Below are 27,753 nucleotides of genomic sequence, written 5' to 3'. Positions count from 1 at the left end.
GCAGGTATCTGTTTCACTAAATCCCATTTTGTATAATTGTTCCTTCATATAGTGTATTGTCATTATTTTCTGACAATATTATTACAGACTTAGAATAGATTAAAACAGCATAGCCCCTTATTTTCATTGTACATATATAAGAAACTTGAATCCAGAAGTCTGTGTCAGTACGGATCTTTATCCCATTGTAATACAGGGATGATATTTCAGCATTGTTCACAACTCAGATATTTGAATTTATTTATTTAAAAGGGAAAGTGCAGTTTACATAGTTCAAGTGCAAGACATGAAGCTGATGTGCCGCACACAGGTTCATAGCTGCTGCTAATTTTCAACAGTTGTCCCTTGTTGGGCTCACAATCTAAATAGATACATTTTACAATAAAACATATATTTTCATAAAACCAAATTACATCATAAATACAATTACAATTAATAGACAATAATTTAAAATAAAATTAAAATCATTAGTTAAAATATCTTGCAGTTGCCGTTCACCTTACTCCTAGTAATACGATTACTATCTTGTCTCTGGATGTTTCTATTGAGACACTCTGGGGCCATCCTATTCATACATTTAAAGACCAATTTAAGAAAACACAAATGATTAATACTCTTAAAGCTAAGGAGATTATATTTCTTTAAAATGAGACAATGATGCCACTGAACAGAGTTTTTAACCATTATTTTTAAAGATTGGTTATATAAGGACACCACAGGCTGAAGTGTAGATGGTGCTGCTTGGGTCCAAACTGTCATACAATATGAAAAATGAGAGAATATCATAGAATGCATAAATATCTGAGCTCCTGAAGTGGGTATATAGTGCCGAATTAACTTAAAACAATTCAGATTAGCCTTGACCGTCTTAGAGATCTTCTTTACATGCTTGTCAAATTTAAGATGTGAATCTAAGATTATTCCTAAAAACTTAAAATCTTTGACCTCCTTTATTTCTTCGTTCCCTGGGTTGATTTTAAAATCATCAGATGAACTTTTTTAAGTTCAATAGAAGATGATTTTGTTCCAGCCATTGTTGGACATCATTTAGATGTACCGTTAAGGTGTCTGCTGCTTCACCAGGTGACTTAGCTGCTACATGTATAACTGCATCATCTGCACAAAGCTGGCAGTTAGCTTTTGGACAACTGGCAGGCAAATCATTTATAAACAAACTAAACAGCAATGGGCCAAGAACAGATCCTTGGGGAATACCCATTCTGTTTTCCAACATGGACGACTTGTCTTTATCAACCCTCACACAATAGCAATTTGCCATTTCTGTGGAAATTTTTGGTCTAAAACCAAACTGCATTGGATGAAGCCGTAGATTAGTCTCTAAGTAATCAATTAACTGTGCTGCCACAACCTTCTCAAGCACCTTTGAAAGAACAGGGAGTATGGAAACTGGACGATAATTACATATCAAATCACGCTCGCCTCCTTTAAAGACCAGAGTAACTGCAGCCCTTTTCCAGTCATTTGGGAACATCCTGTTTCTTATCGATAAATTTATAAGATGTGTTAATGGTTTTGTCAAGAAATCTCTATATTTTTTAATAAAACAAGTATCCAAGCCATAAATATCCTTTGCCCTAGAATCTGATAATTTCTTAATAGCCTCTGTGATCTCTGCTTCATTAACCTCTTCAATAAAAAATGAGTCTGATGAATCGATAGGGCTATTTTTAATAGTTACAACTGGAGAGCTGAAATTTTGCATGAGTTCTTCTACAGATTGTATCAAATATTTGTTAAAGTCGTATGCCATGGAACCCTCGTCGATAATAATTGTGCCATTTATATTGACTTGCTCAATTTCCTTCCTGCTAGATGATCTGTTAATTAAATCGTTTAAATGCTTCCAAAGGGAGACATTATGACCTTTAGCTTTTTCTATAATGTGAGTGTAATACAAAGCCTTAGCTTTATGCAGTTCCATAACTACTTTATTTCTTAAGCCTTTATAGATCATATAATCCGCACTACCTTTAGTAGTTAAGGCTGTTTTTAAAGCCAAATCTCGTTTTTTCACAAGTTTATGTATTTCACTATTTAACCGTGGTAGATTTTGCTTCCTTTGCTTAGATTTGATACTTTTGGTATATTTAGATATTACTTCAGTCTAAGAGCTAGTCATGGAATTGCAACACAACTCCAAATCATCTGTTTTTATAAGATGATCCCAGTTGCAATTCGCAAGTGCTACGAGTACTGATTAATTACATTTAATAGGAGTTATTTTAGGTTTGGATAGCGTAGCTGATTTTAATAGCAAGTATTACGATTAAAAACAAATTGTGAATTCTGATACTGAACTTCTGCAGTAAATATTGAAAATTGATAAATGAGTTAATGAAATAAATGACACCAATGAGTAATTCCTTTTTCTTTCCAAGTAGTTAAATTGCAGCTGCTGTTATTGGTTATAAAGTTATTCGAGATTGGTGACTGAAAGGATGGAGTAACTATGGAGTGTGTCATTTGAAGTGCCTTCCACCAAGCTGCCAGGGTTGAAGCTTTGGAAACATTTATGTGATAAACAGTAGATCTGATAAATATATATCTTTAACAACTTCTTGTTCTGTATCTACGCAGGCGGTGTCAGATTGGGAGAACTTAAGCCAGCTAAATAATCAATCAATCAATCAATCAATCAATCAATCAATCAATCTTTATTTATAAAGCACTTTTCATACAAAAAAAAAAGTAGCACAAAGTGCTTTACATGGTTAAAAGCAGCCCACCCCATCCCACCCTCCAACTCACTCCCCACACTCTCATTAACAATAATATAGTTCTGAGTTCGGAGCTTCTAATTCCCTTTGGGATTTAGATTTTTGCATTGCTCATATAAGCTTTATATGAGACGTTTTATTTTTCCAACAGAATTTTGATGAAGTGGAGTTGAGAGACTGAAACCAAGTATTATTTGGAGAAATGGGAATGATGGAAAATAGACAATTCATTTTTAGTAGAACTGACATTTTGATTATTGCTATTCACTCATAGAGTGAAACAGGGAGCTTAGACCATTGATTTAGATTGTCTCAGACCTTTTTTAATAAGAGGAGCAAAATGAGGCTTTTTGACAGCTTGGGAGAAATATTGATTCCAAGATATTTAACGTTGCAGGAGTGCTGATTCCAGAGGTCCCACAGCCTGCTCGTCTATACAGAGTGGCAAGGCTAAGTTTGAACAATTCATGTAGTAGTTGGAAACCTTTGAAAAAGCATCAATGGCTGTAAAAGATTCTGGAATGAAAGAGTGTGGGTCTTGCATTAATAATAACACATCATCTACATAAAGAATGGTTTATGCCTCTGATACTTTGCTACTGCAGCTCCTAGTGGTTCACTGAATAATGGAAAGAGATACAGTCTAGTGTCACTGTGGAGAGTGAAGCTTGATGAAACCAACCCATTACTGTGGGTGTAATGTAGAGTGCCTCAATCCAGTTAATAAATGATTCAAAGAGAAATTTCCAGTTAAGTCTGTCAAATGCTTTTTCTGCATCTAATGGTAAGATTAAGGTGTTAGATTGATTGATAAGTGACACCTGAATTCAGTTAAAAAGCTTGTGAGTATAGCTGGATGAATGTCTAATTGTAATAAAGCCAGACTGGTCAGGGTGAATAAGAACAGCTATGACTTTAATTAGTCTAGATGATAGAACTTTGCTTATTATCAATATAGCTCACAACTTTTACTGTTGTTTTTTCTTTATTCTCTTAAGTGATCAAGCTATTTGCTTGATTTATTTTTGTTCTGGAACTCGTCATGTCTGAGTCGCCCAGTGAGGAAAGTTGTCTTTTGATTTATTAGATCATTAAATTTCATTTTAGATTTTCTTAATTCACAAAGTACCATTTTTAGATTGATTAGTGAGAATGAGTTTTCTAATTCTGGTTTTTAATTTCACTTCCTGTTCAATGTCAGTCGTTTTTTCATATGCACAATATGAAATGATCGGACCCCTTGCTGATTTCTCAAGGAAGAGCTGGAAAGATGTTTGGAGAATCAGTTATTTCCAGAATAGATTCCCAATCCGTTTCTAAAGCATCAATAAAAACTTGGTTGCTAAGCACAGACTTCTTGAAAATTCATCCGGTAATCGCGGTTGGTAGTTTTTCTTAAAATGACCAAAAACTGGGGAATGATTGCTGATCATCTTTGAGCGAATTCACCTTTCTGAAAGGGAGTGTGCTGCTAACGATGAAAAATCTGTTCTAGTGAATGACTGATGTGCTGAGAAATGTATGAATATTGTTGTTTATGTGGATGATGAAGCTCCCAACTATCACCAAGTCCAAAATCAGACATATGTTGTTTTAAAATGAATGTTGACTGCGATGTTCTGGTACTGCTAAGCTAGGTAGGTTATTAATTAACTCCAATTATTAAGAAGAATTTACGGGGGGGAAGGGGGGGGGCATCTTTATTGGGACCATATAAATTCGCTGTCGTCAGGGGAAGATTTCAATAAAGATGCTGATGATTACGAAACATCTTTCTGGGTCTGTGATTGTGCTATCACGAGCGGTGAATTTAATTCTGTTATTAATGAAGACATCAGCTGCTTTTATCCTGGCGATATACTTAAACAGAGGACACTTCTATACTGTACCTTTTGCATCAGTTAAATGGTTTTTTTAATACACATATATCTGCTTGAGGTTTGCTAAGGTAGTTTATCACTTGAATGCTTTTTGCCTGGTTTCCCATACCACAAACGTTCCGGCTGACCAGCTTACGTGACAGCATTCCTTATAGGGAAGAGAATATGTAGCGTGGGTATGCTTGTCCAAGTGAGAGACAGTATGACATGACTGAAAGTTAGTTGGACAGATTTAACTCATTCACTGCCAATGGCTGGCAGTGAATGAGTTAAAAGTGGCTGAATGGAGGGTAGAGAAAACACATAATATGTAGGAAGAAATAAAAGTGAACATAAAGAAGGTAACAGAAATACATAACAACACATAAACACTGAGCATGATCAAAAAGAAAGACTTTTACAATGTAGCTGACAAATGGAGACTATGGTATAGAGTGTACATCAAACCAACCGAGGGGTCAAAGCACCCATTAATATAAAGTTCATCAAATAAAATGACAGCTTTCATTTTCTTATCAAGGTACAGGGAAAAGGCATTTGCACTGTTCCAGAATGTTCCAGAATGTTCCAGAATGTTCCAGAATTGCAGAATGGGAATTGATCATTTATCCAACATTGTTCCTTTTTTCTTTTCCTTGTTTTTTCACCAACTCCTGGTGTTTAAAATGTTAGACTTTTGCAATATTTGGGCTCGGGATCTTTCAGTCTTTTTTGGGTTTGCAGTGGATTCAGTCAAATGTAACCTTTGAGGCTGTATTGGGTGAGATCTTCAGATCAAGTCATTTAAAATGCTCTCATGTGCATGAGAGCATGAGGGTGGGAATGGATGTTTGTATATGTGTGTGTCTGTATGTCTGTGTCTATATGTCAGGTTGGGTGTCAGGCGCCACCTCTCTGGGGACATCTCAGGCCCTCCAAGGTTTGGAGGTCTATCTCCCCCCACCACCACTTCCCCTGCCAGTGGCGGACTCGCTCAGACATCGGTGCGTTGGTGGTTCTTTGTGTCCGGGGATGGGCGTCCAGGTACACACCGGCTCACTCCTTGGCGGCCGCTTATCGGGGCCTGGAGCCTGGGGCTCGCTCGGGCCACTTCGGAGGTGGGGTGCCCCCGGCCTCTCGGCCTGGGGCTCGGTCACTCAGGCACGGCTGGCTGCCGGCGGAGCTCACGGGCGCGTCACTGCAACTCCCCCTGGCTTCTGCTCCGTGGCTGCTGAGTGAGCCCTCATCTGGGACTCTCCTCAGCTCTTTCTGGGACAGTGGCGCGGCTGCCCCTCTGTTGGTCTTCCTTGGTCTCTTGTGTTCTGGGGGCCTCTGGATGTCTGGAGTTTTGATCTCCTCCATACCTGCTTCATGCCCTGGAGGACGGGGCTGTGGCCCCCCCACACCCTCTAGCAGATCATTACATGAAGGAACCTTTTAAAAACAAGCGCGTCCATGCTCACAGGTGTACACACGGGTGATCACACCCACAAACTACACCCTTTTTGGCTCCTACCTCAAAGCACACTGTGTTCTGTTGATCTTATGTGCTGCACAATAATGTTTAATATTTAGTATTTACTGTCATATTCCCATATATCATTGTGATGTTGTTTATTCTATTACTCTTGTTCTCTTCTGCTTGTTTTCTTTTTTCTTTCTCAACAGGTGAAATTAGAAAAAAATAAAAATAAAAAATAAAATAAAATGCTCTCATGTTCGATAGAAGAGTGATGGCAGGATTCCACGATATCAGAGAAGACGAGATTGTCTCTCGCTGAGCAAATTGGTAGGTCAAGAACCATTTGTTTAAATTGTGTCTTTGGATGCTGTGGTTATTTTGTCTGTGGGAGTTTTGACCAAAGCTTCTAACTGCTTGTTGTCTTCAGTTACAGTCAGTATTTGCTTATGACAAATGTTTTATTTCTTGGAATTCTTTGAGTAGCAACTTGAAAACAGGGATTCTTGCGTTTAGAGTTTTCAGGTTCTTGTCGATGGATAAAAGAATATCACTGACCTCTGAAGAAAAGTTTGATGGTTCTGTCTGAGTGGGTGAACTGGTAGATGAGTCTGATGAAGCAGGTGTTTGAAGAGAGAGTGGAGCTTGTTGTAACTCTGTGTCCTTTTTTCTTGCCCCGTGTGGGGAGTTGGTCATCACACCCAACAATATATTGTTCCAGTTTGTCCAGTTTGAAGAAGTAGCAGGAGAAAACAATGATCTTCTTTAACAGTTATGTTGTTAAATGAATTTATTCTGTTGTACTCAGTAACTGTTTATGTCTAGCAACACACCAGGTCTTGTGGGAACAGCAATCAGAAAGCTTTGTGTCATGTGTCAATGTGTGGCTGCACCCACATGCAGACACCCAGGCAGGACTGAACTCAGAACAGCTTTATTGCTGCAGCTCGAGGAGCAAAATAAAAGCAAGACTAAACAGGATTTAAGCTCTTACTGGTTAAAAAGCTGCTGAACAGGGAACACACGGGGAAAGTATGACGACGATTTGACAAAGACCAGAGGGAGATGCAGGCAGTAACCACACAGGAAGGAATCAGGGCAGAGAGGAAACACCTGGGGAACATGGCTGAACGGAATCTAACTGACAAGGGACGGGAAGCAAAACTGAACATAATGCACACGGGACAAGAGACTATCAAACTAAGACAGGAAACATAACAAACTCAGAGACTCAGGCTCGAGACACCAACTGGAAACAGCAACAAAGTAACAGAACACAAACACATGACTGAAAGAGGACACAAAAGCTTAAACAACTAACTAGGAGACAGAGCACAAGGAAAGAGAGACATGGAGACATGACAGGAACCAAAGATGAAGGCAATTAGATATCACTAACTGAGAACACAGAAAAAACTAATAGACCACAGACTATGAACCTAATATGGAACTGTAAGCTATCAGACCAGAGGTAACATGGAGGGTGACATGAGAGGGGACTAAAACTGTTACAAACCAATGACTAAGAATATAAATAACAAAACTCAGAAGCAGAAATGAGAATGACATTAAACTATGAAGGCTAAATGTCAGACCTAGAGCCCAACTTATTTCAAGCTGAAAATATAAATCCAAAGTCACTAAAGCCAGAATACATAACCTAAAAAGCTCCTAACAGGTAGCTGTAGCTCATGCTTGGTGAATAAACTGAATTTTATCCTCAAAATATTTCATGTGGTTTGGGTGAGAAACTGCTTTCAGGGAGGAGGACACATGGCACCTGTTCACGTTCACGTTTTTAAAGTATGATTCAGACAGTTAGGGAAATTAGAATTGTTGGTCCAGGCTGATGTGACCATCTCAGAACAGCAGATCTTACAGGAGGGTGTGATGTCTACTGCTGAGGACGGATGCACTGTAGAATGTGACACACTGAGGAAGTGGACATAATAAAAATGAAAATTTCAAAAGCACGCCACGTCATGGTCGGTGCCAAAAATGTTTCATTTCCCGTCCTTCATTGCATTTTTTTCATTGCTGTGATTATTTATCAGAAATGTTTTTTAGGGCCTTGGCATATGTTAAGAAGTATCTGCCCAGCAGTGATCGAACTGTGATTGACCACATTTTTGGAAGGTCCTTAATAAATGAACTCATCATTTAAAAATGCACCTTGTATTTAATCTGGTTATGTTTGTCAAATATAAACATTTGTTCAAATGAACATGTATTTGTGACAAATATGCAACAAAATTAGGAGGGTGACAAAGACTTTGTCACAGCACTGTACCAATGCATGGTGTCATGGTGGCAGAAATGTGATTCCTTTGTTGTTTTTCAAATACTTGTGCACTTAAACTGAAAAACTTACAAAAACAATCAAAGCTGGAGGTGAAAATGTGCCAAACCCAAACTTATTGTGTTTTATCTCTTATAGCTGGTGTAAAAATCATTGTGAAAACTTCAGTGCTTCATCATAAAGTCCTTACCATACTTGTTTCATATAATAGCATCAGCACAGAAGGAATATCAAAAGTTGTACGGTTTTCAGGGGATGGAGTGTGTGTTTGTTTGTGCCCAGGTCACTGCAGGGTCATTTCTGTCTGATGCTCACTAATTACGCTCTTTGCATTCTCCTGTTTTCACCCAAGGCCAGACTCAGGCCATTAGAGTTTGTATTAGTTTTCATCAGGACCAGAAAAATCCTCTTTTTTATGGCCCGATACACACACTAACCAGCATACCAGATAAAGTCTTGTCAGTAGATGGCTAACTCACAGCTCTATCAGATCAAAATGTGAAGAGTAGGAACCGTGTCATATGGCATCATGTCTTTTACCTGCTAACGTGGCAGTTATCTGTGAGTGGACGTGCCAAATATCCTCCGGCATGATACCCCGACTAGTAAGCACTTAAACATAGCAGAAAGTGCTTGTGTGAATGGGTGAATGTGCATAAAGTGATTGAGTGCTCCTGGAGAGTAGAAAAGCGCTATATAGGAATCAGTCCATTTACCATTCAAGTTGATAAATGGACCAAGTTTTCTTGAAAGCGTCTTTTTCCAAACAGCTTCCATGGTACTTCTTGTAATACTCCACCTGGGGCTTTATGTTACTTCTTGTTCATTAAAGGTCAGCATGTGGTAGATGCAGTCTGCTTCCATTAGCAGAGCAAGGCTACGTTGAAAAATTCCAAAATATAAATCAAGCTGTCTTGTATGAGATCTGAATGATTTCTTGATGATTGGAACAACAATAAATGCCAGAATGATGAAGAATGATGCTCAGTTTCACATGAGTCTCCGCCTTTCAGGAAGTTCATCAGCCTCCGCAGTACTGCGATTGTTCAGCAGCAAAAGGTAAACGTTTTTCTGGCTTTAATGATTAACAAGCATTTCAGCCTGTTGTTTGTTAAAGCATTTCTAGCAGCAGCATTTTATTATGCAGAGCGCAAGAAGCTAAAAAACGGATTAAAGCCCCGCCTTAGCTTTAAATGAAATGTTGCATTTTAAAAAATGAATGTGCTCTGTTCTTCACAACTTCCTGCTACTGCCTGATCAAAAAAGCATAGTTTGTCACAGCAGGCTGAAAACACAGCAACAAATCAATCAGCTGTCCAGTGAAATATGACAGTCATGCAATTAAAACAACATAGCCTCCAAAGAGAGCTAAACTTGTTCTCTTTGGAGGCTAATTTTGACATAACTTTACTAAACACTGTCTTGGTAGTGGGATTAAACAATGTTCACTCCTGGCCATGAACATGCTCTTAGCTTTAATTGCTTCTCCATTTCTCATATTGATCCTTATTATAGAGCAGTTATTTATGCAGAAATTCGAAATAGTACTTGTTCAACTATCAGAGGATATTTTTCTTCCTATCTTTTCTTTTCTGTGTTTGTTCCTTTAATGTAAAAATGTGAGGATGCAATTATTGTTTTCACTACCCAATCAGCACCTAACTCAGACATAAGTTGTTTTTTATTATTTGCTCCAAGAACATTTTTCAAATGTCAAAACATGAGTACTCTTAACAGCATGGGGTCAAGGGTTATGATTACGTAGCCCTCACAGGATTTAACCTTCTGGCCTGATGAAGAGCACTCAAACTTGAAGCCAACTGCAGTGTAAATGTATTTTGTAAATAAAAAGGGCATTTACCCAAATGCAATGCTACTAAGCTCAGAGTGAGAAAAGGCAAAACACAGGTTTTCATAGTCATGTCACCTTTAAACCACTGACAAAGCTAGATTTGAAATGTAATAAAAACATTTATTATATGAGAGAACATTTCTTGTTTTTACCTTTGAATAAACCGGTTGACATATTATTAAATTAGCAACACTGAATTTCCAATTTTGCTTTTAGTGTTACTTTCATTAAAACCTTTGTGCAGTCTGACCAACTGAGAGTCAACAATCAACCCAGTTACCAGGTGGCGGTTTATTCAAATCGTGACACTGTTTTCATGACACATAAAGCATTACTTAGCTCCCGAGACATTTTGACACCACAACGTGGACACGTCGTCATCTGCCGTGACGACATTACATTTACAACAATAAACTGTAAGAGAAAGACGGAGAAACAGAAGAGATCTTCACATACACCTGGTCCTGTAACCACAGATACTCTGTAATATCAGACACAATGGCTGTTTGTATCCTTCCAGAGGTCACATTGCACATAAATATTTTTCCTTAAATAAAGCAAACACCTCAAGACCCTGTGTGTGAATCTGTGTATGTGTTTGTAATTTTGTGTAATTCTGTGTGTGGGAGTCGCACACGTCCTGGTATGATCTGGTAGAACATAACTCAGCGGTCTGCGCAGATGGACCACTCGTTCATTCCACCACACCGAGTCCAACAGATGACCTTTCACGGACATCAAACATGACCACTGACAAAGCAGTCTGTGGTTCGTTTCTGGACCTTAAGTTAGAATATAAAGTGGGATTTTGCTGATTGATGGTGTGTGTGTGTGTGTGTGTGTGTGTGTGTGTGTGTGTGTGTGTGTGTGTGTGTGTGTGTGTGTGTGTGTGTTAATCCTAAATTACAGCAAACTGTCATTGCCTTCGCGTCACACCTGAACAGAGCCTCACGCAGCGTCTCTGTAGCTACTGTTTGTGAGGGAAGCCTCGACAACCTTAGGAAGCCAGGCCGACTCCCGTTTCAGTTCGCCTGGACGCTCTCTCCTATTCGCAGTTCGACGGCCGAGCTTGAGAAAGGAAGGAGTGCTGTCAACCTGCGACAGGAGACATTGAGGCAGAGACGGACTACTGCTTCAGTTCCAGAGCCCAGACATGCTGAGGCCATCCCGTCCGCCCCTTACTTTTCTTATCGCCCGCTGACGAGGAGGACGACGAGGAGTTGGAGGACGAAGTCTTCGAGATCTCCACCTGTAAAAATATGAAATTTATCCTTATTATTTTATTTATTGATACATCTACTCTTTCTTTGAATGCGCAATACTTCAGACTACTACTACAATACCGAACGCACCTAAATTTTATTGATGTCTTGAATGTCTTAAATTGTAGGCAGCCTGTGTCACTGTGTAAAATAATGACAACGATGAGAAATACCCCAGCTACTGTGTACCACGCAGTATTAACGAATGGGTGGAATAGCCACTGTTAACATGAATAAAATAAAATAAAATAAAATAAAATAAAATAAAATAAAATAAAATAAAATAAAATAAATACATTTGAATAGGAATTCATATTTATTTTTTATTTTTGTTTTTTCCAACTAAGCTTGCGTTTTCAAAAGCCCCAAACGCTGCCCGTTATGACGTATTAGGCCTGATCAAAATAAGTTAGAATATATATATTCAGAGTACATCAGCAATATAGTAAACAGAAGAGCAGTTAGAAGAATAGACTTTGCTATGTTGGTAAAAATAAATAAATAAATAAATAACCACGTTCGCGCAAATGCAGGCACAACGTGGGGAACAACAGAGAGAAACTTTCGTTTCGAGGTTTCGTTCATCCCTTACCCAGGCCTTAGGGTCTTTGTTGTCTGTTTTTCTTTAACAACGACGACAATAATAATAATAATAATAATAATAATAATAATAATAATAATAATAATAATAATAATAATAATAATAATAATAATAATAGACCTCCTTAACAGGCCAAATGAGATAATCATTTTTAATGAATGAACGGCGTCTATGTAATTGGGATACTGTACATGTCAGGGGAAAGAATCCAGTGCGAATCATAAATTGACTCTATCTGTAGCAATGAGCGCTGACGACTCCTCAGTCCGGCTTAATGTTTTCCTTCTTACATCAAACTCCATAAAAACGCGACACTACGCTTTGAGCGAAGACAGCCTGCTCTAATTCTGCAGCGGTAAACCACTCTGCAGCTTTAGTGCACACATAATCCACCAACCTCGATCCATCCTACACAAGAGGGGAAAAGAAACAAAGTAACTAGTTCTGAACTCGAGTGATTACCTGAAGCCGTGGCGTTCAGACCTTTTTGAACGGCTTTAAAACGCCACGCAGAGAATATAAAGTACAAGTCAAAGAGGACAGGCCACCTGCAACCCCCCCGAGCTGAAATAGAGGAAGTGATTTTATTCTTCAGGCAAAGTGACAAATTTTAATATGCAACTATGACTATGAATTTTTTATATTAGATAAGTTTAAAAAAAAAGAGAATTCGTATTTCCAACCAGCAAAACTTACGCTAACAAAACATCAGAATTTGTCTCCAACTCTGAGTTTAGGGGAAAATGTTTACGAAATATTTTGTTTATGCTCTGTGTGTGTGTGTGTGTGTGTGTGTGTGTGTGTGTGTGTGTGTGTGTGTGTGTGTGTGTGTGTGTGTGTGTGTGTGTGTGTGTGTCATACAATGACCTAATACGTGAATGCAAAGGCCTGAAAAAAGTTAATCCAGCATCCAGGAATTTTATTGTTAACAGACTGTATCCTTGAAACTAGCGAAACACAAACTGAACTGGAAAAAAACCTTCTGTGGATTGCGTTATATCCAGATCTTAATTCCCTATTTTACGCACTGCGATGTAAACTTACAAAACAACAACAACAAAACTGAGTTTATTTCCTCGAGACCGGCCACGCACCCCTCCCCCTTATTTGCAAGCTTAGAGGTCTGTCCTCTTAAGGACGCTGTAAGTTGTCCTCTGGGTTTCCCACTTTATTATTAATGGAAGACCAGGCTGAGGAACAGAAGCGCCATTATGTTAGTTCACTGATGTAACATAGTGATGCTTCTTCTTATTAATTATTTTGCGGATTTTTTAAAACTAATCAATGGATTCTGTTGACACGTAGGATATAATTTTATTCAGCTGTAGTGTCTCTGTTGGGCTGTGAAAATGTGCATTCACCCCAAGCCAGGAGTCTCATGAGAGAGCTGACATGAGTTATGAAGTGGACTACATTCTCTTTTTGAAATATGAGGGAAAAAAGAAAGCTCTCTGGCTTCAATTATGCACCACACTTCCTATAGACAATAGACAGGAAATGATTATTCTCCTCCAGTCTCTGCTGTGGTATTGTTTGTCTGCTGAACAAACAATACCACACATGGCCATCATCCACACTCATCTTCTCTGCAGGACAAAGCTCAGTGGTCCCTCTAAGAAAGGCAACTTGTTGTGCTGATAATATTTATTCTGACATAAATAAGCATTATAAAGAAAATGCAGAAGCATGAACCGGTGACATAAGCTATGACCATATAAATATAAATATGGCCTCCGTTTGATATTACTATGTTTTGGCCAGATAAATGCTAGTGTGTGCGGGGGTCAGCTGAATGCAAAAGGCAGGTAAGAATCCGTTGAAATGGAATTTCAACTGTTGGATTAGCCAAACAAATAAATAGCAAACAACTACACAGCCCTCTAAAGCTGGAGCCATGGCTTCCACATTACACATCTGGCAGTGCAGCCAGAGCTAAAAGTACCAAAAGTGACCAAAAGTACATAGCGTTACTGGCTGTAAGGATGATAGTGTTCCAGGCATAATAGTGGTCGGTCTGTATGGCAGCACCTGGCCCTCCTGGCTCCAAACCGTCAGAGAATGGCAGCCAGCTTTCTGTAGACTTATTTCATGTATTTGTAATCTTTTTGTATGTTTATGATGATATATGTTCTTGCTTGAGTGATCAGTGCAAAAGAAGTCATGTGACTATTACAAAAATAGGGAAACACTCTTCAATTTTACTATTTGCTCTCAGTTTATTGGCTATTTCAGCAGCCCATCTCCAAATAAATGTTGCTCTCTGATTACCCCCCATTTGTGTACTGTGTAATTCTAGCACACCATAAGCCCGTGCTGCTGTTTCCCCTTTCCCCTACCACAGTAGATTTTGGCTTGGTCTCTGCCTGTTCCCCACCCCACTCACTCATCACAGCACTGTAGAGACTGTTTTGGATGTCTAAAGGTCTACACACTTATACAGTAGTATAAGTATCACGTCTGCGTGGATAAGGGATGCGTCTTAATGCTGGAATTTAAATTCAGTGCAAATTAATATACACCGAGCTGATAACAGCTCTATCTATTCAGTCCATTAGTTTTCATTCAATATGCAGAAGATTCGCGGCTTGTTGGTGAATCTCGGTCAAATTGCAGCAGACAATTGGTTAAAACTTTATTTACGGTGCCACTACTGTTGTTGTTAACTGAATTTATCACTATTATTGTAGAGAACATTAAACCTAATAGCCGTAAAATATAGTAACTGTGTGCTGATGCCGCTTTATGAATAGGCTGCTGTGGAAAAAACATATGGGCACTCGTGCAAAAGCAAAAAGTACAATTTTAAATGTGTCGATTTTACTTCACATCATGTAAAACAACCCGCAGTTAGATACGAAAAGATGCCCCGTATTCTATAAATTCCAGACTATTCGGAAGTTCATTTTACACAATTTTTTATTTTGTGGAAAGTAAACGGCGTGACTCAGTGTTTTAAAAGAACTATGAACCTTCAGTAAATCCCACGATGCACAAAATGAATGTTTATTGTCTCCTGTCAGACGCTGCCTACCAACAACGTGTTGAAATGTCTCCTTCAATGATTCGTCTTTGTCAAATAAATCGATATGAAATAATTCAGTGTTAGGAGTGAATCAAATTTGTGAACTTAGGTAATTTGTTGAGTCGAGTAAAAATAAACTCATTTAATTCGTCTTAAATATAAGGTCACCATTGGAAATGATTTATCCATTTGGTTTGGAAAAAAGAGTGTCTTGCTTTGCCAGATATACAGTACAGAATTCTAAATCTGTAATTGCCTGTAATTATAATCCGATTTTAAACTGTTGTTACTTTTCTTCGAAAGTAACTCTAAATCCATCCTGCCCACTCCAGCGTTAGAACCTTCCTTTAATAACTCCTTTACTAATGAACCAGCTAACCAGAGACAATACTATATGTGTACTGTTTGCGTTAAGCGATTATTATAATGAATACCTTTTAACCTCATTTTCACAACAAATAGTGGCCGTAGAGCACATCTTACCGCCTCTCTTTTCCGCCGTTCTTCCCGAGCCTCCGTCTTTTTTAGCTCGGCCTTGAAAGCCTGGGTGTCTCCGTGTTGTTCGTCCTTGTCTAGGATGTCCATTAAGTAAGAGATGTAGCTGGTGGCCAAGCGCAGCGTCTTGATCTTGGACAGCTTGGTGTCGGCCGGGACGTTAGGGATACATTCCCTCAGCTCCGCGAAAGCTGAGTTAATGCTCTGGGTCCGCCGCCTTTCCTTGCGATTGGCCGTTGGTCTTCGCTTCACGGTCCGAGGATGAGTGTGGTGATGATGGTGCATACCGACCGTGGTTCCGTTCATCGAGATGGTGCCGGGTCCTGGAACTAACCCTCCAGGGCCATAGTAGTGGTGATGGTGTGGGTCCAGTCCGACGGTTGACCCACTGCCGCTGTTGCCATGGTACTCCGGGCTGTAGCCGGGCGCAAGGCTATACTCTGTAGGTGACATATCCGCGTGACTTATCAACCAGCTTGTGAAGTACGGTGGAGCACCGGTGTCTTCGTGACACCGACCGGCCGCCGCCGCATGCAGCGAATAGTGGTGGCTGTCGTGATGGTGCATGACCGGGTGGTGAGGGAAGCCCGAGACAAGACTCATAGTGACACACAAAAATACGCACTCGGGCACGCGTGAGCGCCCCCCACCCCAACGCGCGCGCGCGCACACACACACACACACACACACACACACACACACACACACACACACACACAGCGCGCGCGAACAAGTCCTTGTCAGATGCTGCAGCAGCAATCGCACCTTCGTTAGTCAGCAGCGCTCAGAGTAGATGTCTGCATCCTCAGTTCATTCCCCGCGGTCGAAGCCAATCGCTTCCGACCATACGGGTCGGTATTCCGTGCGACAGTACACCGGACCCGTCCTAGCGACCTGTCGCGAGGCCTCTCAGTTGTGTTGAAACGACTCCTCCTAAGACATTTTCCTCATTTATCTTCTCTTTAAAAAGTCACAGCAGAACTTTTTAGGTCTCTTCTTTTACTGGCCACTCAGTGCGTATTCCTCTTCTTCACCCCCCACCCCACCCTGCACGCCATTTAATCTTTCTCGAGACAGTTGTCAGCTGTCAGGCTCAGGGCAGTTTGGCAATGCAAGACTGGTCTGTTCAGGCACAGGGTCACAAGTGGCTAGTTGATACTGAACTATTCTAAAGCCAGCTTGTCGGTGAGAGAGAGGGAGAGTGGGGTTCATTCACCACGTCATCTTCACTACCGGGGAGGAGAAACGGATTTCACTGCCTCAGTCAACCAATGGCGAGCCTCCGCCCCTTGCTCTGGCCCCGTCTGCAGGCTCTGTTTACTTCACTTTTATGTCAGTGGGTCTGCTAAGTAGATATGCTGGCATACACAGATGCGCGCGCGCGGTTTACGTTCACGCGTGCAGAAACCACTCCAAAGTCAAGAATACAGCGATGCTGATCCAGTTCTTGTTTCTGTTATCAAGAGTAAGGCTGCAATATGCAGACGAGATAGCCCAAACTCTATGGACCATATATGCATTTTAATTCACTATTTAGACTGTTAATGCATTTAAAACGTATTTAAGGAAACATGTCAGCAGTGACAGCACGCTGAAAGTCTCTGCTGCTGACATCAGATTAAGAGGCCTCTACTATTCTTTAATATGCTTTGGGGGTGTACGAGACTAGCTTCATAGGTCCTGTTTATAAAAATAATAATAATAATTTTGAACATGATTGGTGTTCATGTTCATACTAGTTTTAATTCAATTACGCAGCTATTATAGTGAATCTAGACGAGTTAAAGTATCTTTCATCTCCTTTGAATTCAAATTTATTCCAACACTCAGCAACACTCAGCGTTCGGGAGTACCTGCTTACAGCCTATATTTCTGACAGAGCTCATTTGAGTTGTGTATTCGTAGTTTTATAATACGACGCAGCGCATGCTTCGGCTAACGAAGCAGCGGTCCGCATCTCCACATATGCATATAAATCTCAACATTATAGTTTTGTGTGGGTTTTATTCAGGTCTAGATTTATTAAAGCAGGAAACATTGCACCCACATTTTGGTTGCAAGTGTTTAAAAAGTTCAGTCCTCACTGCTTACTGAAAATGTATTTATTTATATATTTATTTCTTTATTACGCAAATAACCGTTTTTTTTAATCGTATATGAATAAAACGTTAAAGCGATATAGTTAAATTTAAACACACTGAAATGCATTTAAGCTCATATTTTTTCAGATCTATAATTAAAGAAATTCATTTCGTTTACCGAACCACTGAAGGTCTCAATATTATTATTATTAATTAAGTAAGTAATTAATTAATTAACAGTAATCTCTGAATGTATCTCATTGTAAATAAACAGCCGGTAAAATATCAGGGCGAGGTGACTGACTGGACCCAAAGACGCGGCCTTTCCCAAAGAATACAAATGGAAAGATCAATAAACAACAAACTTTTTTGGTTGTGAGTTGGGCTCTACGAGGTCCACATCTTTATTAATTCTCTTTATTTGCCAGCGAAGTTCAGAGTCATCAATGAATCTGAACTTCGCTGCCGTTCATCAATCATTTAAAGAAAACGCTATATACAACATCTGAATATGTACACGCAATTTACCGCTATTTTTTAAATAGTTATTTATTTATTTACTTTATCTGAAGAGAGACAGTGGGGGTGGGGGCTTTGTGTGTGCGTTCAGTACTCCAGGCTGTGGAAACGCGTGAAATAAACACCTGAAATAAAATGAACTGGTTAACTGGGTGGGGCTACTGTCAAATGATTAATTTAAAATACTTGGAAAATCTTGCTGGCAATATAAATTTGGAAGCAACTTGAGATAATTGTAAGATCTCTAACAACATTTTCAAGACCTGCAGCATCTCACTCAAGGACTGTGATGCAGACACATACACATCATTGAAATCCACTGACTTCATGCGTGTGTGCCTGAATGCTTAAACGTTAACCTCCACTAGACCACTACTTACTTAGTTGAAGTAAGGTCGTTGTTAATGATTTCTGGCGCTGTAAAATGAAATGTTTTGGGGTCCCAGCAACACAGTAAGAAAATAGCAGCGGCACTGCGCAGCAACATGTTGCAGTGAAGGTCTTTTCCTTCTTTGTGACCATAAAGTAAACAGACACAAGAAGGAAACGAACTGTGTGTGTCTAATATGCATATAACACACTAGCACACTCTTTTTTTGACAGTCACGATTCGATACTGTTGCTCAGGTTCATTTCACGAGTGTGAACAACGGCTGTGAAATTAGGAGTTGCCCATGCTTGCTTCTTGGCAACCTCATAAAATGGAAAACGCTGAGTTGTGACAATAACTTTCCTTATTTAACCCAAACTATGACCTTTCATAAATGTAACCAAGCAGTTGAACCAATGAGCCTGAGAAAACTAAATTCCATTTGAGAAAAACATAAAAACGATGAGGTTTTTAAAAAAGAATTTCTAAAAACACAGCTATTGCTCCATTGATTTGACTTTCATGGAGGTAATTCCATCTATATGACACTTTAAGGGCAAGTTTGTAGTTTATTTCAAGGTTCAGTAAGTTTTGCTTATCAGTTTAGCGTTTTATAGTTTTTATTAGTTTCTTTGTAAAGCCAGTCATTTACAGTCTAGCATAACTTTTCATTTCCCCAACTCTCTACAACAGCGTTGGAGAGAAAGCCATACAGGATAAAAATGATGTGTTCTGGTGGCAGAGACGAGGTTTTAGAGACTAAACAGGAATCAGTGTTGGCGATGGGGCTATAAGACTGGACAACTTGGGAAACACTGTAATATGTTTGCTGTAGTCTTTCCTGTCAGCAGCGTAGCAACAGGTGTGCCATTTGGTATGTGAAATGGAGTGTTACAATGTTTCCAGTCTTACTGTGCAAATGAGTTGAAAGTGCAAATGTTGTATGAAGGATTTGATCGTTTGATTCTGATTATATGAAACTATTATTAATGGTAACAAAAGTGTCATTTTATGAAAAGATACTTCAAACTAATGTCTGCTTCAGAGTAAAAGATCTTTGCCAACGGCTGTATCTCTGCTAGACTGTGCAGAAGACAGAGTTAAGGAGAAAATGGGGGTTGCAGAATGTGCAGAGGAATTCTCTGTGAGGAAGGCATATGATTTATATTTGTTTAAGTGCTGAATGGAGCTGATTCTATGTGTGTGCGTGAGTGTGTGCGTGAGTGTGTGCGTGTGCATCGTCCTGCTCTGTGTAATCCATCTATGTGAATGGGAGCTGTTGCAGTAATTTAGATCAGTTTGTCTCCTGATAATGATACATAATTAGACTGTAGGTCAGTCGGTCAGACTCCTGATCTCTCCCTCTCTATACATCCTTCTCTCTCTCTCTCTTTCACACACAGACACATGCAACCATGCACACATGCACACATCTATCCCCCTATATGCCCTCTTCTCTGATCTTAGTCATTCCTCCTTTGTATAAATAAATCTGACAGAGTAGCAGGGTTATGTGTCTGTGTGTGAAAGAAAGAGAGCGAGGTGGAGGCAGGGAGGGGGAAGGGGCAGAGAGGAAGACGGAGAGAGAGTAAAGCTATGTGTGTGTGTCAGGCTGATGATGTGCAGGTACATTCCAGAGCAGCGGAAGTTCCTTTTCAGAGTAAAGTGTTGTTGTTACCTGGGCTCACACCTACATGCAGTTCTGTAGGTAACCGTGTGCTGAGCTTTGCACAGATGAATATAATGTTGCGGTACAACAACATGAATTCTCATTTAAAATTAATAGGACAAAAATGCAAATTTCATAACAAGACAGACTCACACAGCTGCTAATGAAAATAAAGACATCTTTATTTAATCAAGATATATTTAGATGCATATTTTAGACGTGATTTTCTAAAATCTTAGCTGTGTAACAATACATTTTCAAATTATTGTTAATATGATTAAAACTGGCTTAAAGCTTTAACTTGACAGACTGACCAAAAATATTGTATATTGTATTATTTTTTTATTTTTTAGCCACAGTTAACTTTTCAGCATCTCTTGGACAATCAAGCAAAGGCCTTTTTTGGAGACAAGGAGACTATTTCTTAATTCTTCAGTGGTCTGATGATTTAAAGTATTTACATTTGAAACCCAAAACATCCAAATTCACTCTCAGTGCCAGTGAAACAGACCATCCTTAAGGTGCAACAAATAAACAAGTCCACGCGAGAACATTCAACCAAACAAGGATTATGCTTTTTAAGAGGTTGACACACTGTTGAAGTGGACCATAAAGAGAAGACTTCATGCAGAAAGTCTTCTCTTTATGTTGTCAGCGCCATAGAGAACAAAGAGATGGTTAATCTAAAGGATTACAGGTTTTGTAAAACTGCACAGGTTGAAACTGTGAAAAGGACGTGATATGAAAACAGAGCAGGGGCATTCTCAGTCATGTGAGAAAACAGCAAAAAACATCATGATACACTTTTTACGTACACTCACATGGTCAATAAATAAATAAATAAATAACAGGGTCTTGTTTGATAGGTAGGCAGAGATGCAAATCACCACATCAATAGATTGATAATAATCACTAACATATGTGTAACCTTTGTCTCCCTGTATCTTTAAAAATAAAAAGGTAGTTAGTCTTTGAGGCACCTGCTTCATATCCTACTTTGTTTTTAAAGAACTGCTTGTACACTTCTCCTGTGGATCAGCTGTGGTGATAAATATCATCCTCGATGTCCCAGCTCTGGGACTAGCATCGACTGCCTCATCTTAGACTTCAAATCCAAAAGACACCGAGCCATTGAACTTGTGATGAGCATACTTTAGATCCAAGCATCATCTTTTTGTAGATTTGTTGCTGAAACATAATCAGAAAGTAATTTGAAAACAATAGAAAAAGTTACAAAGGAAGTGTAAAAGAATTGGTCTGGTGTGGGACTTACGTGGCAGGGACTCATAACTAGGACTTTGCTATATAATTTCACAACCTACCACCAGACTGTGTTGAAGCCATGTATTGCTTTTATACAAACTATTAAGCAATAAATACAAATTATTACCTTTAATTTTTTCAGAAAGTATTTAAAACCACATTTAAAAATGTGTTGTAGCCACTTTATCAAATATTCATTTTTTTACTGTCATGCTTACTGTCACTACAAGTTCTTTTACACTAGCTGGCTCAAAACTTAGACTTACAAATATTAGCATTAATATTAACATTAGCACAAATAAAATTGTATATATTATATTACATATAGATACTTTGGCAGAACACCCACCTGCTTGGTAAACTGAAGCATTTTTTCAGCTTGCATAGTAATATTGTGAATGAAAGTATTTTAACCCTTAGTAATATCTTCAGTCAGCTCTTTAAACAAACCAAACTGCTGGTGAATACACATTTACCACCCTACTACGCTACCTGCCTACTGGTAAGCTACTGATATACTAAAACAACTATTTTAAACATCAACTTTATGGTAGACATCCAAATATAAAAGTAAGTAAGTAAAGAATAAATTAATATATGTGCAATATTTATTTACCTGTTACAAAGTTGCATAAATGTTAGTAGAAACTTGGAAAGATCTATCTAATGTTCTATAAACCGATGAATTAACCTTATTAAGTACTAAAGTCTACTTACCATTTCAAACCAGTTATTACAAAGTGTTACTAAATATTATCTTATGCTGTTTTAGAATAAATTATTTTAAATACCAGCTACTTGCTATTGAAGACCAACACAGAGAGACTGAGGAGGAGCTTCTTCCCGCAGGCGATACGGTCTCTCAATCACACCACCACACAGTACTGACCCACACATATGGTTCTTACACACACACTGGACTTTCTGGACTTTGGTTTTGCACAACACTGGTCACTATATTCTTCATTTCCGGTTAATACTTGTACAGCTGCTGTTATTGTGTATATATTTATTTATATTTATATTTCTTCATACATTCTTATATAGTTCTATATTGTGTATTGTGTATTTTGTTGTACAGTTATTTTATTTTCAACTTTAATTTATATATTTATCTTTATCTTATTCTTCCCAGTTAAATTTACCCTTCATTCTAATTTGTGTTGTACAGTTATTTCATTTTTAACCTTAATTTATATTTTATTCCTTCCTAGTTAAATTTACCCTTTTTAATTTTTCATATTTATTTCCTATCTTATTCATAGCCTTTTCCTTTTTTGTTCTCTTTAGGTCACGAGCAGTTGTCCAAGCATTTCACTACATATCGTACTGTGTATGACTGTGTACGTGACAAATAAAATTTGAATTTGAATTTAATTTGAAGACTGCATGCACTAATGCTGCATGTTAGTCACAAGCTTCAAGTAATCCCATGTGCTTCATTTATTACTCTTGCTATAGAGGAATACTGTTCCAACAGTTAGAAAGTCTGAAATCACCACCGCTAGAAAACAGCTACAATTAAGAGAAAAATGCAAACAGTGCCATGATTAATGGATCACATCAGCTGTCTGTGTGCAGGTAATTAGGTGGTCATTAAGAAGTAGTCCAAACTACGCTTTCAGTTTTCATAAGTTGGTCTGTTCCCACATTTTACTGAGCGCGCGCGCACACACTCACACACACACACACACACACACACACACACACACACACACACACACACACACACACACACACACACACACACACACACACACTCAAACACACACTCAAACACACACTCAAACACACACACTGTATGTTTTATCATATTTTCCTAAACTCAAATAATCAGTCACGTAGTTTGTACACGTGTGTGTGTGTGTGTGTGTGTGTGTGTGTGTGTGTGTGTGTGTGTGTGTGTGTGAGGTTTTATATTGTTGACAAACAGGGGCCTCAGTGTGTGGGTAATCCTATCTTTCAGTTCTGGCTCAGCGCTAATCCAAATACACATTTAAGTGTTTTTATTTAAAATTACAAAGGAGCTCTGTAAGCCAGATTTTTCTTGATTTGATACAATATCCTTATTAAACATAGGCTAATCCAATCATGCAAGTACATGTAAACATTTACTGTTATAGCTGTCAGAGTACTGCATTCATGCAGGTGGAAACCATAACATGAGATAAACCAGGTGCAATGGATGGATTGATTAACAGAACTAACTATAAGATATAAGAACAAGATTTATTGGAAAATTTCATTGGATTAGGCACCAAAGACGTCTTTAACGCTGATTTTGTGTTTTTATGAGTTATTAAAGTCTGTCCACTGTCCTTTGTCCCCAGGTTCTCATATATTATTCGTAGGGCTTTTTTAATTAATTAACCAAGTTTACAAATCAGTTCATAGACTTCAGTGATACATTCTGCACTTTATTTTTTTTGTGAAAACCAGTTCACTCTTTTCTCTGATCTGTTTGTTTTACAGGGTGAAGTGGTCACCGGTCTTTAAATTAGGACAGGGAGATTACATAGTCTATAGTTGATGGTGTGTTCTCAAACACCCTCTGTGGTCATCTGTCTTAATGGCAAAGCTCTAACATAGTTTCCACTCTAATGTGAAGGAGATGTAAGAAGAGACAGCCAGCAAGGTTCTATTCCTGTCAAAAGGGAATTCTTGGATGTGTCTTTCTGATATTGTAGGGTGTAATATTGTAGGCAATGAAAGACCTATTTAATATTGTAGAAAAACTCAAATAAAACCTTTTCCAACACCTTCCCCCTGGTAGGCGCTACAGGGCACACCAAAACAAGCAGAGATCTGTACAGCTTCTCTCCAAAGCCCACTTAGGACAGTCACATAGAGTTTGTACTTAAAACATCTGCTGCTGAATCAAGGCAAGCTGTGTATACAGTCTTATACAAACAAACATAGATAGATAGATAGATAGATAGATAGATAGATAGATAGATAGATAGATAGATAGATAGATAGATAGATAGATAGATAGATAGATAGATAGATAGATAGATAGATAGATAGATAGATAGATAGATAGATAGATAGATAGATAGATAGATAGATAGATAGGAGTTGTTTACGTGATCTCGCACCCAGAGATAGGTGAGTCGTCCCCCTCCTCCCCAGACTCTCCTTCCTCCACGGAAGATGAGCTAGTGGCATTAAGAAGGTCCTCGAAGTATTCCTTCCACCGCACAACAATGTTCTCAGTCGAAGTCAGCAGCGCTCCACCCGCTCTATACACAGTGCAGGTAGAGCACTGCTTTCCCCTCCTAAGTCGCCTGATGGTTTGCAAGAATCTCTTCGAGGCAGTCCAAAAGTCTTTTTCCGTGGACTCTCTGAACTTCTCCCACTCTGGAGTTTTTCTACTTGGCCTGTCGGTAACTATCAGCTGCCTCCGAAGTCCCATAGGCTAACCAAGCCTGATAGGACTCCTTCTTCATCCTAGTGACTCCCTTCAACTCAGCTGTCCACCATGTGGTTCGGGGGTTACCACCAGGCTCCTTCCCCAGCAGAAGGGTGACATTCAATCACCCAATTGCTTACCTTTGTAGCCGGAGGTCGATCCGCTGCCGCCCTGACCGCCACCAGGCACACGTTGCACCCAACCCTTATGGTGCCTCCAGCAGGTGGTGGGCCTGCAGGAGGTTGGGCCCATGTCACTTTTTCGGGCTGTGCCCACCCAGACCACATGGACTAAGGCCCAGCCACCAGACGTTCACCCTCAGGCACCCTCCACGGGCCTGGCTCCAGGGCGGGGCCCCAGTAACCCTGTCCCGGGCAGCGTAAACTCTTCCCTTGATTGTATATTCATAGGGGTCTTTTGAATCGCTCTTTGTCTGGTCCCTCAACCAGGACCAATTTGCAATGGGAGACCTTCAGGCAACATAGTTCCTTGGATCCCTGAGACACAAAAAGTCCTCCACCACGATAAGGTAGCGATTCACGAAGGGGACTAACAACTCATCCATTCCTTATTTATTCTGGCATGTTTGCAACATAAATATGGTTTATATGTTATTTGGTTCTGTGTCATCTTGTCAGAATTGTCTCTTGTCTACTCTGCTGTGTACGCTGAGAGCAAAGAAATAACCAGAGCCCAATAAAGATGATTCTGATTCTGATTAATTGACTGTTGCAAGAACCTACAAAGCAACCAGAGTGCTAGATCTTAAAATCTCCAGTGTCAACTTATCCTTAGGTCTTATAATGAGTTCCAACAGAGGACAAGTAGGATAAGTGCAGTAGGAAAATGTTCTAAGGAAATATATGCTAAATAAAACTGGTCTTCCCCCTAGACCAGAGAATTATGACCCTTTAGTGGGTTAGCCCATGAAGGGTTTCCATGTCACCCACTGAGAAGTTTCATTTTTCACTCAGAATCCACAGAGAGACCCCTGTACTTTGAGTTTAAATGCATATAGAATGTATGGGATTTTCATGTGCACTGATAGTTGATGTAAAAGACAAACAAGTCTACAATATTAATATTAAATGGGATGTATAATTCTCATGGGGGGATATCAGAGATATCTGAAAGTAACATGAATCCTTCATCCAAGCAAAGTTGGGCATCGTATCATAATTTAAACACTAATCTGCAGTGGTTTATATACTCTATGTACTACATACTGACTACTAATTCAGTTAGTGAAGGGAAATGCAGTGAATAATATTCTTGATTGGTCGTACAGCACCGCTAATCATTTCTATGCTTTGGAAATTGTCTGTAATCCACCACAGAATTAAATAAACTCTGTTTTGCATTTTCTTTGTAACTGTACTGGTGTCTGACCTACAAGCCTATCTAAAACTCTTCAACATGTTTATGTTTCACAGCAGATTTTCCAAAGCCAGAGCCAGGAGTACTCTGCAAACACTTGTGAAGAGAGTGAGGCTGCATTCAGACAGACAACACTGCGCATAAAGACCCAGCAGTCTTTCTCATCTGAAAGCAGTGAATGGCCTGTATCAAATGAGGGTGCCAACTCAGAGAGGTGTAGCAAGAATAATAATTGTGTACACGGTAATAACTGAAAGTGTATGTGTCAAAAAAAACAACCCAAGGCAACAGAAAAAACAGAATCAGATTGTACACATGCTCGTTTCCAGCTCCCACATAAATTTGTACACAGTAACAGGCCTAATATTCCACTCTCTATTTGCCAGCATCTGATCACAAATTGTTGGTGCAAAACACCTCATAAAGAAGAAAAAAAGTAAATGTTTAAACACTTGTTCACTCCAACCACTTTATATTTACGTTGCACCATGCAGTTGCATTATGCTCCAAAGGTGAAGATGGCAGATAAAGTAAATACAGAAAGCAAAGTGAGTTGCTGGTGCTACTAAACTATATAAAAACTAACGTTTTATTTATTAATATCTTACAGTTTTTTACAGACGCTAGGACACATGTCTCAATAAAACAGAAATAAAACAATTGGGACATGGAATGTCACCTCTCTGGTGGGGAAGGAGCCTGAGTTAGTGCGTGAGGTTGAGAGGTACTGGCTAGATATAGTCGGACTCACCTCTATGCATGGCTTGGGCTCTGGAACCAGTCTCCTGAAGAGGGGCTGGACTCTGTCTCAGTCTGGAGTTGCCCCTGGTGAGAGGCAGCTTGCTGCCGGTACGTTGGGGATCTTCCTGGTGGATGAAAGGGTTTGTTCCCTGCGCCTTAGGGTCGGGGAACGGGTCCTGACTGTCATCTGCGCTTATGCTGAAAATGTTGAAATGTACTCACTCACTTTTTATTATTATTTGTAAATATGTGTACAAATGGTTGGTTTTTTGTACTGTTTTTATCAATAAATGTCAGCAACAAAGGACATACACCCATGTCTGTTGATTTCTCCCTAAGATGGCAAACTGAAACACTCCAAGTTGGTGACTTTTGGAGATTTATTTCCCTGGATGATTGAGAATGCATCAAGATGAAACACAAAAGGAAGTGCACAGCTTTTAGCAGCTCCCCCACCCCCTCAATCACACACCCCCACTCCCCTCCCTCCAGAATTCCCAGGTAACAACCTAATTTACATATGAATGACTAGCCAATTTAGCTTCCACTTGGCTGAAGCTAAAGCTTAGCTAAAAGCCTACCAGCCATTTGGCTGCTCTCCGGGTTTTATAGGTAGAAAGGTAGAAGCCTGGGGATGTGAGTAGGTAGGCCGTAGTAGGCTGTAGGCCGTAGTAGGCTGTAGGCCGTAGTAGGCCGTAGGTCGATGATCGATTTTGTAATCGTATCACCAGACC

The 27,753-nt window shown here is 39.4% G+C and overlaps 1 protein-coding gene across 1 annotated transcript; it reads right to left on the bottom strand.

The window, feature by feature from the left end:
• Window positions 1-10,479: 10,479 nt before the first annotated feature.
• hand2 (heart and neural crest derivatives expressed 2) lies at window positions 10,480-16,340 on the bottom strand. The gene is made up of 2 exons (XM_026169393.2): window positions 15,576-16,340; window positions 10,480-11,456 (listed from the first exon to the last, which is right to left on the bottom strand). Exons 1-2 carry the CDS (start codon window positions 16,188-16,190, stop codon window positions 11,334-11,336), a joined length of 738 nt encoding a protein of 245 aa, XP_026025178.1. The 5' UTR covers window positions 16,191-16,340; the 3' UTR covers window positions 10,480-11,333.
• Between the last annotated feature and the right edge of the window lie 11,413 nt (window positions 16,341-27,753).

This window comes from Astatotilapia calliptera, chromosome 6, assembly GCF_964374335.1.
Source record: "Astatotilapia calliptera chromosome 6, fAstCal68.1, whole genome shotgun sequence".
Lineage (NCBI taxonomy): Eukaryota > Metazoa > Chordata > Actinopteri > Cichliformes > Cichlidae > Astatotilapia > Astatotilapia calliptera.
Note: the sequence above shows the minus strand (reverse complement) of the source record. Positions and strands in the feature narration are given on the sequence as shown.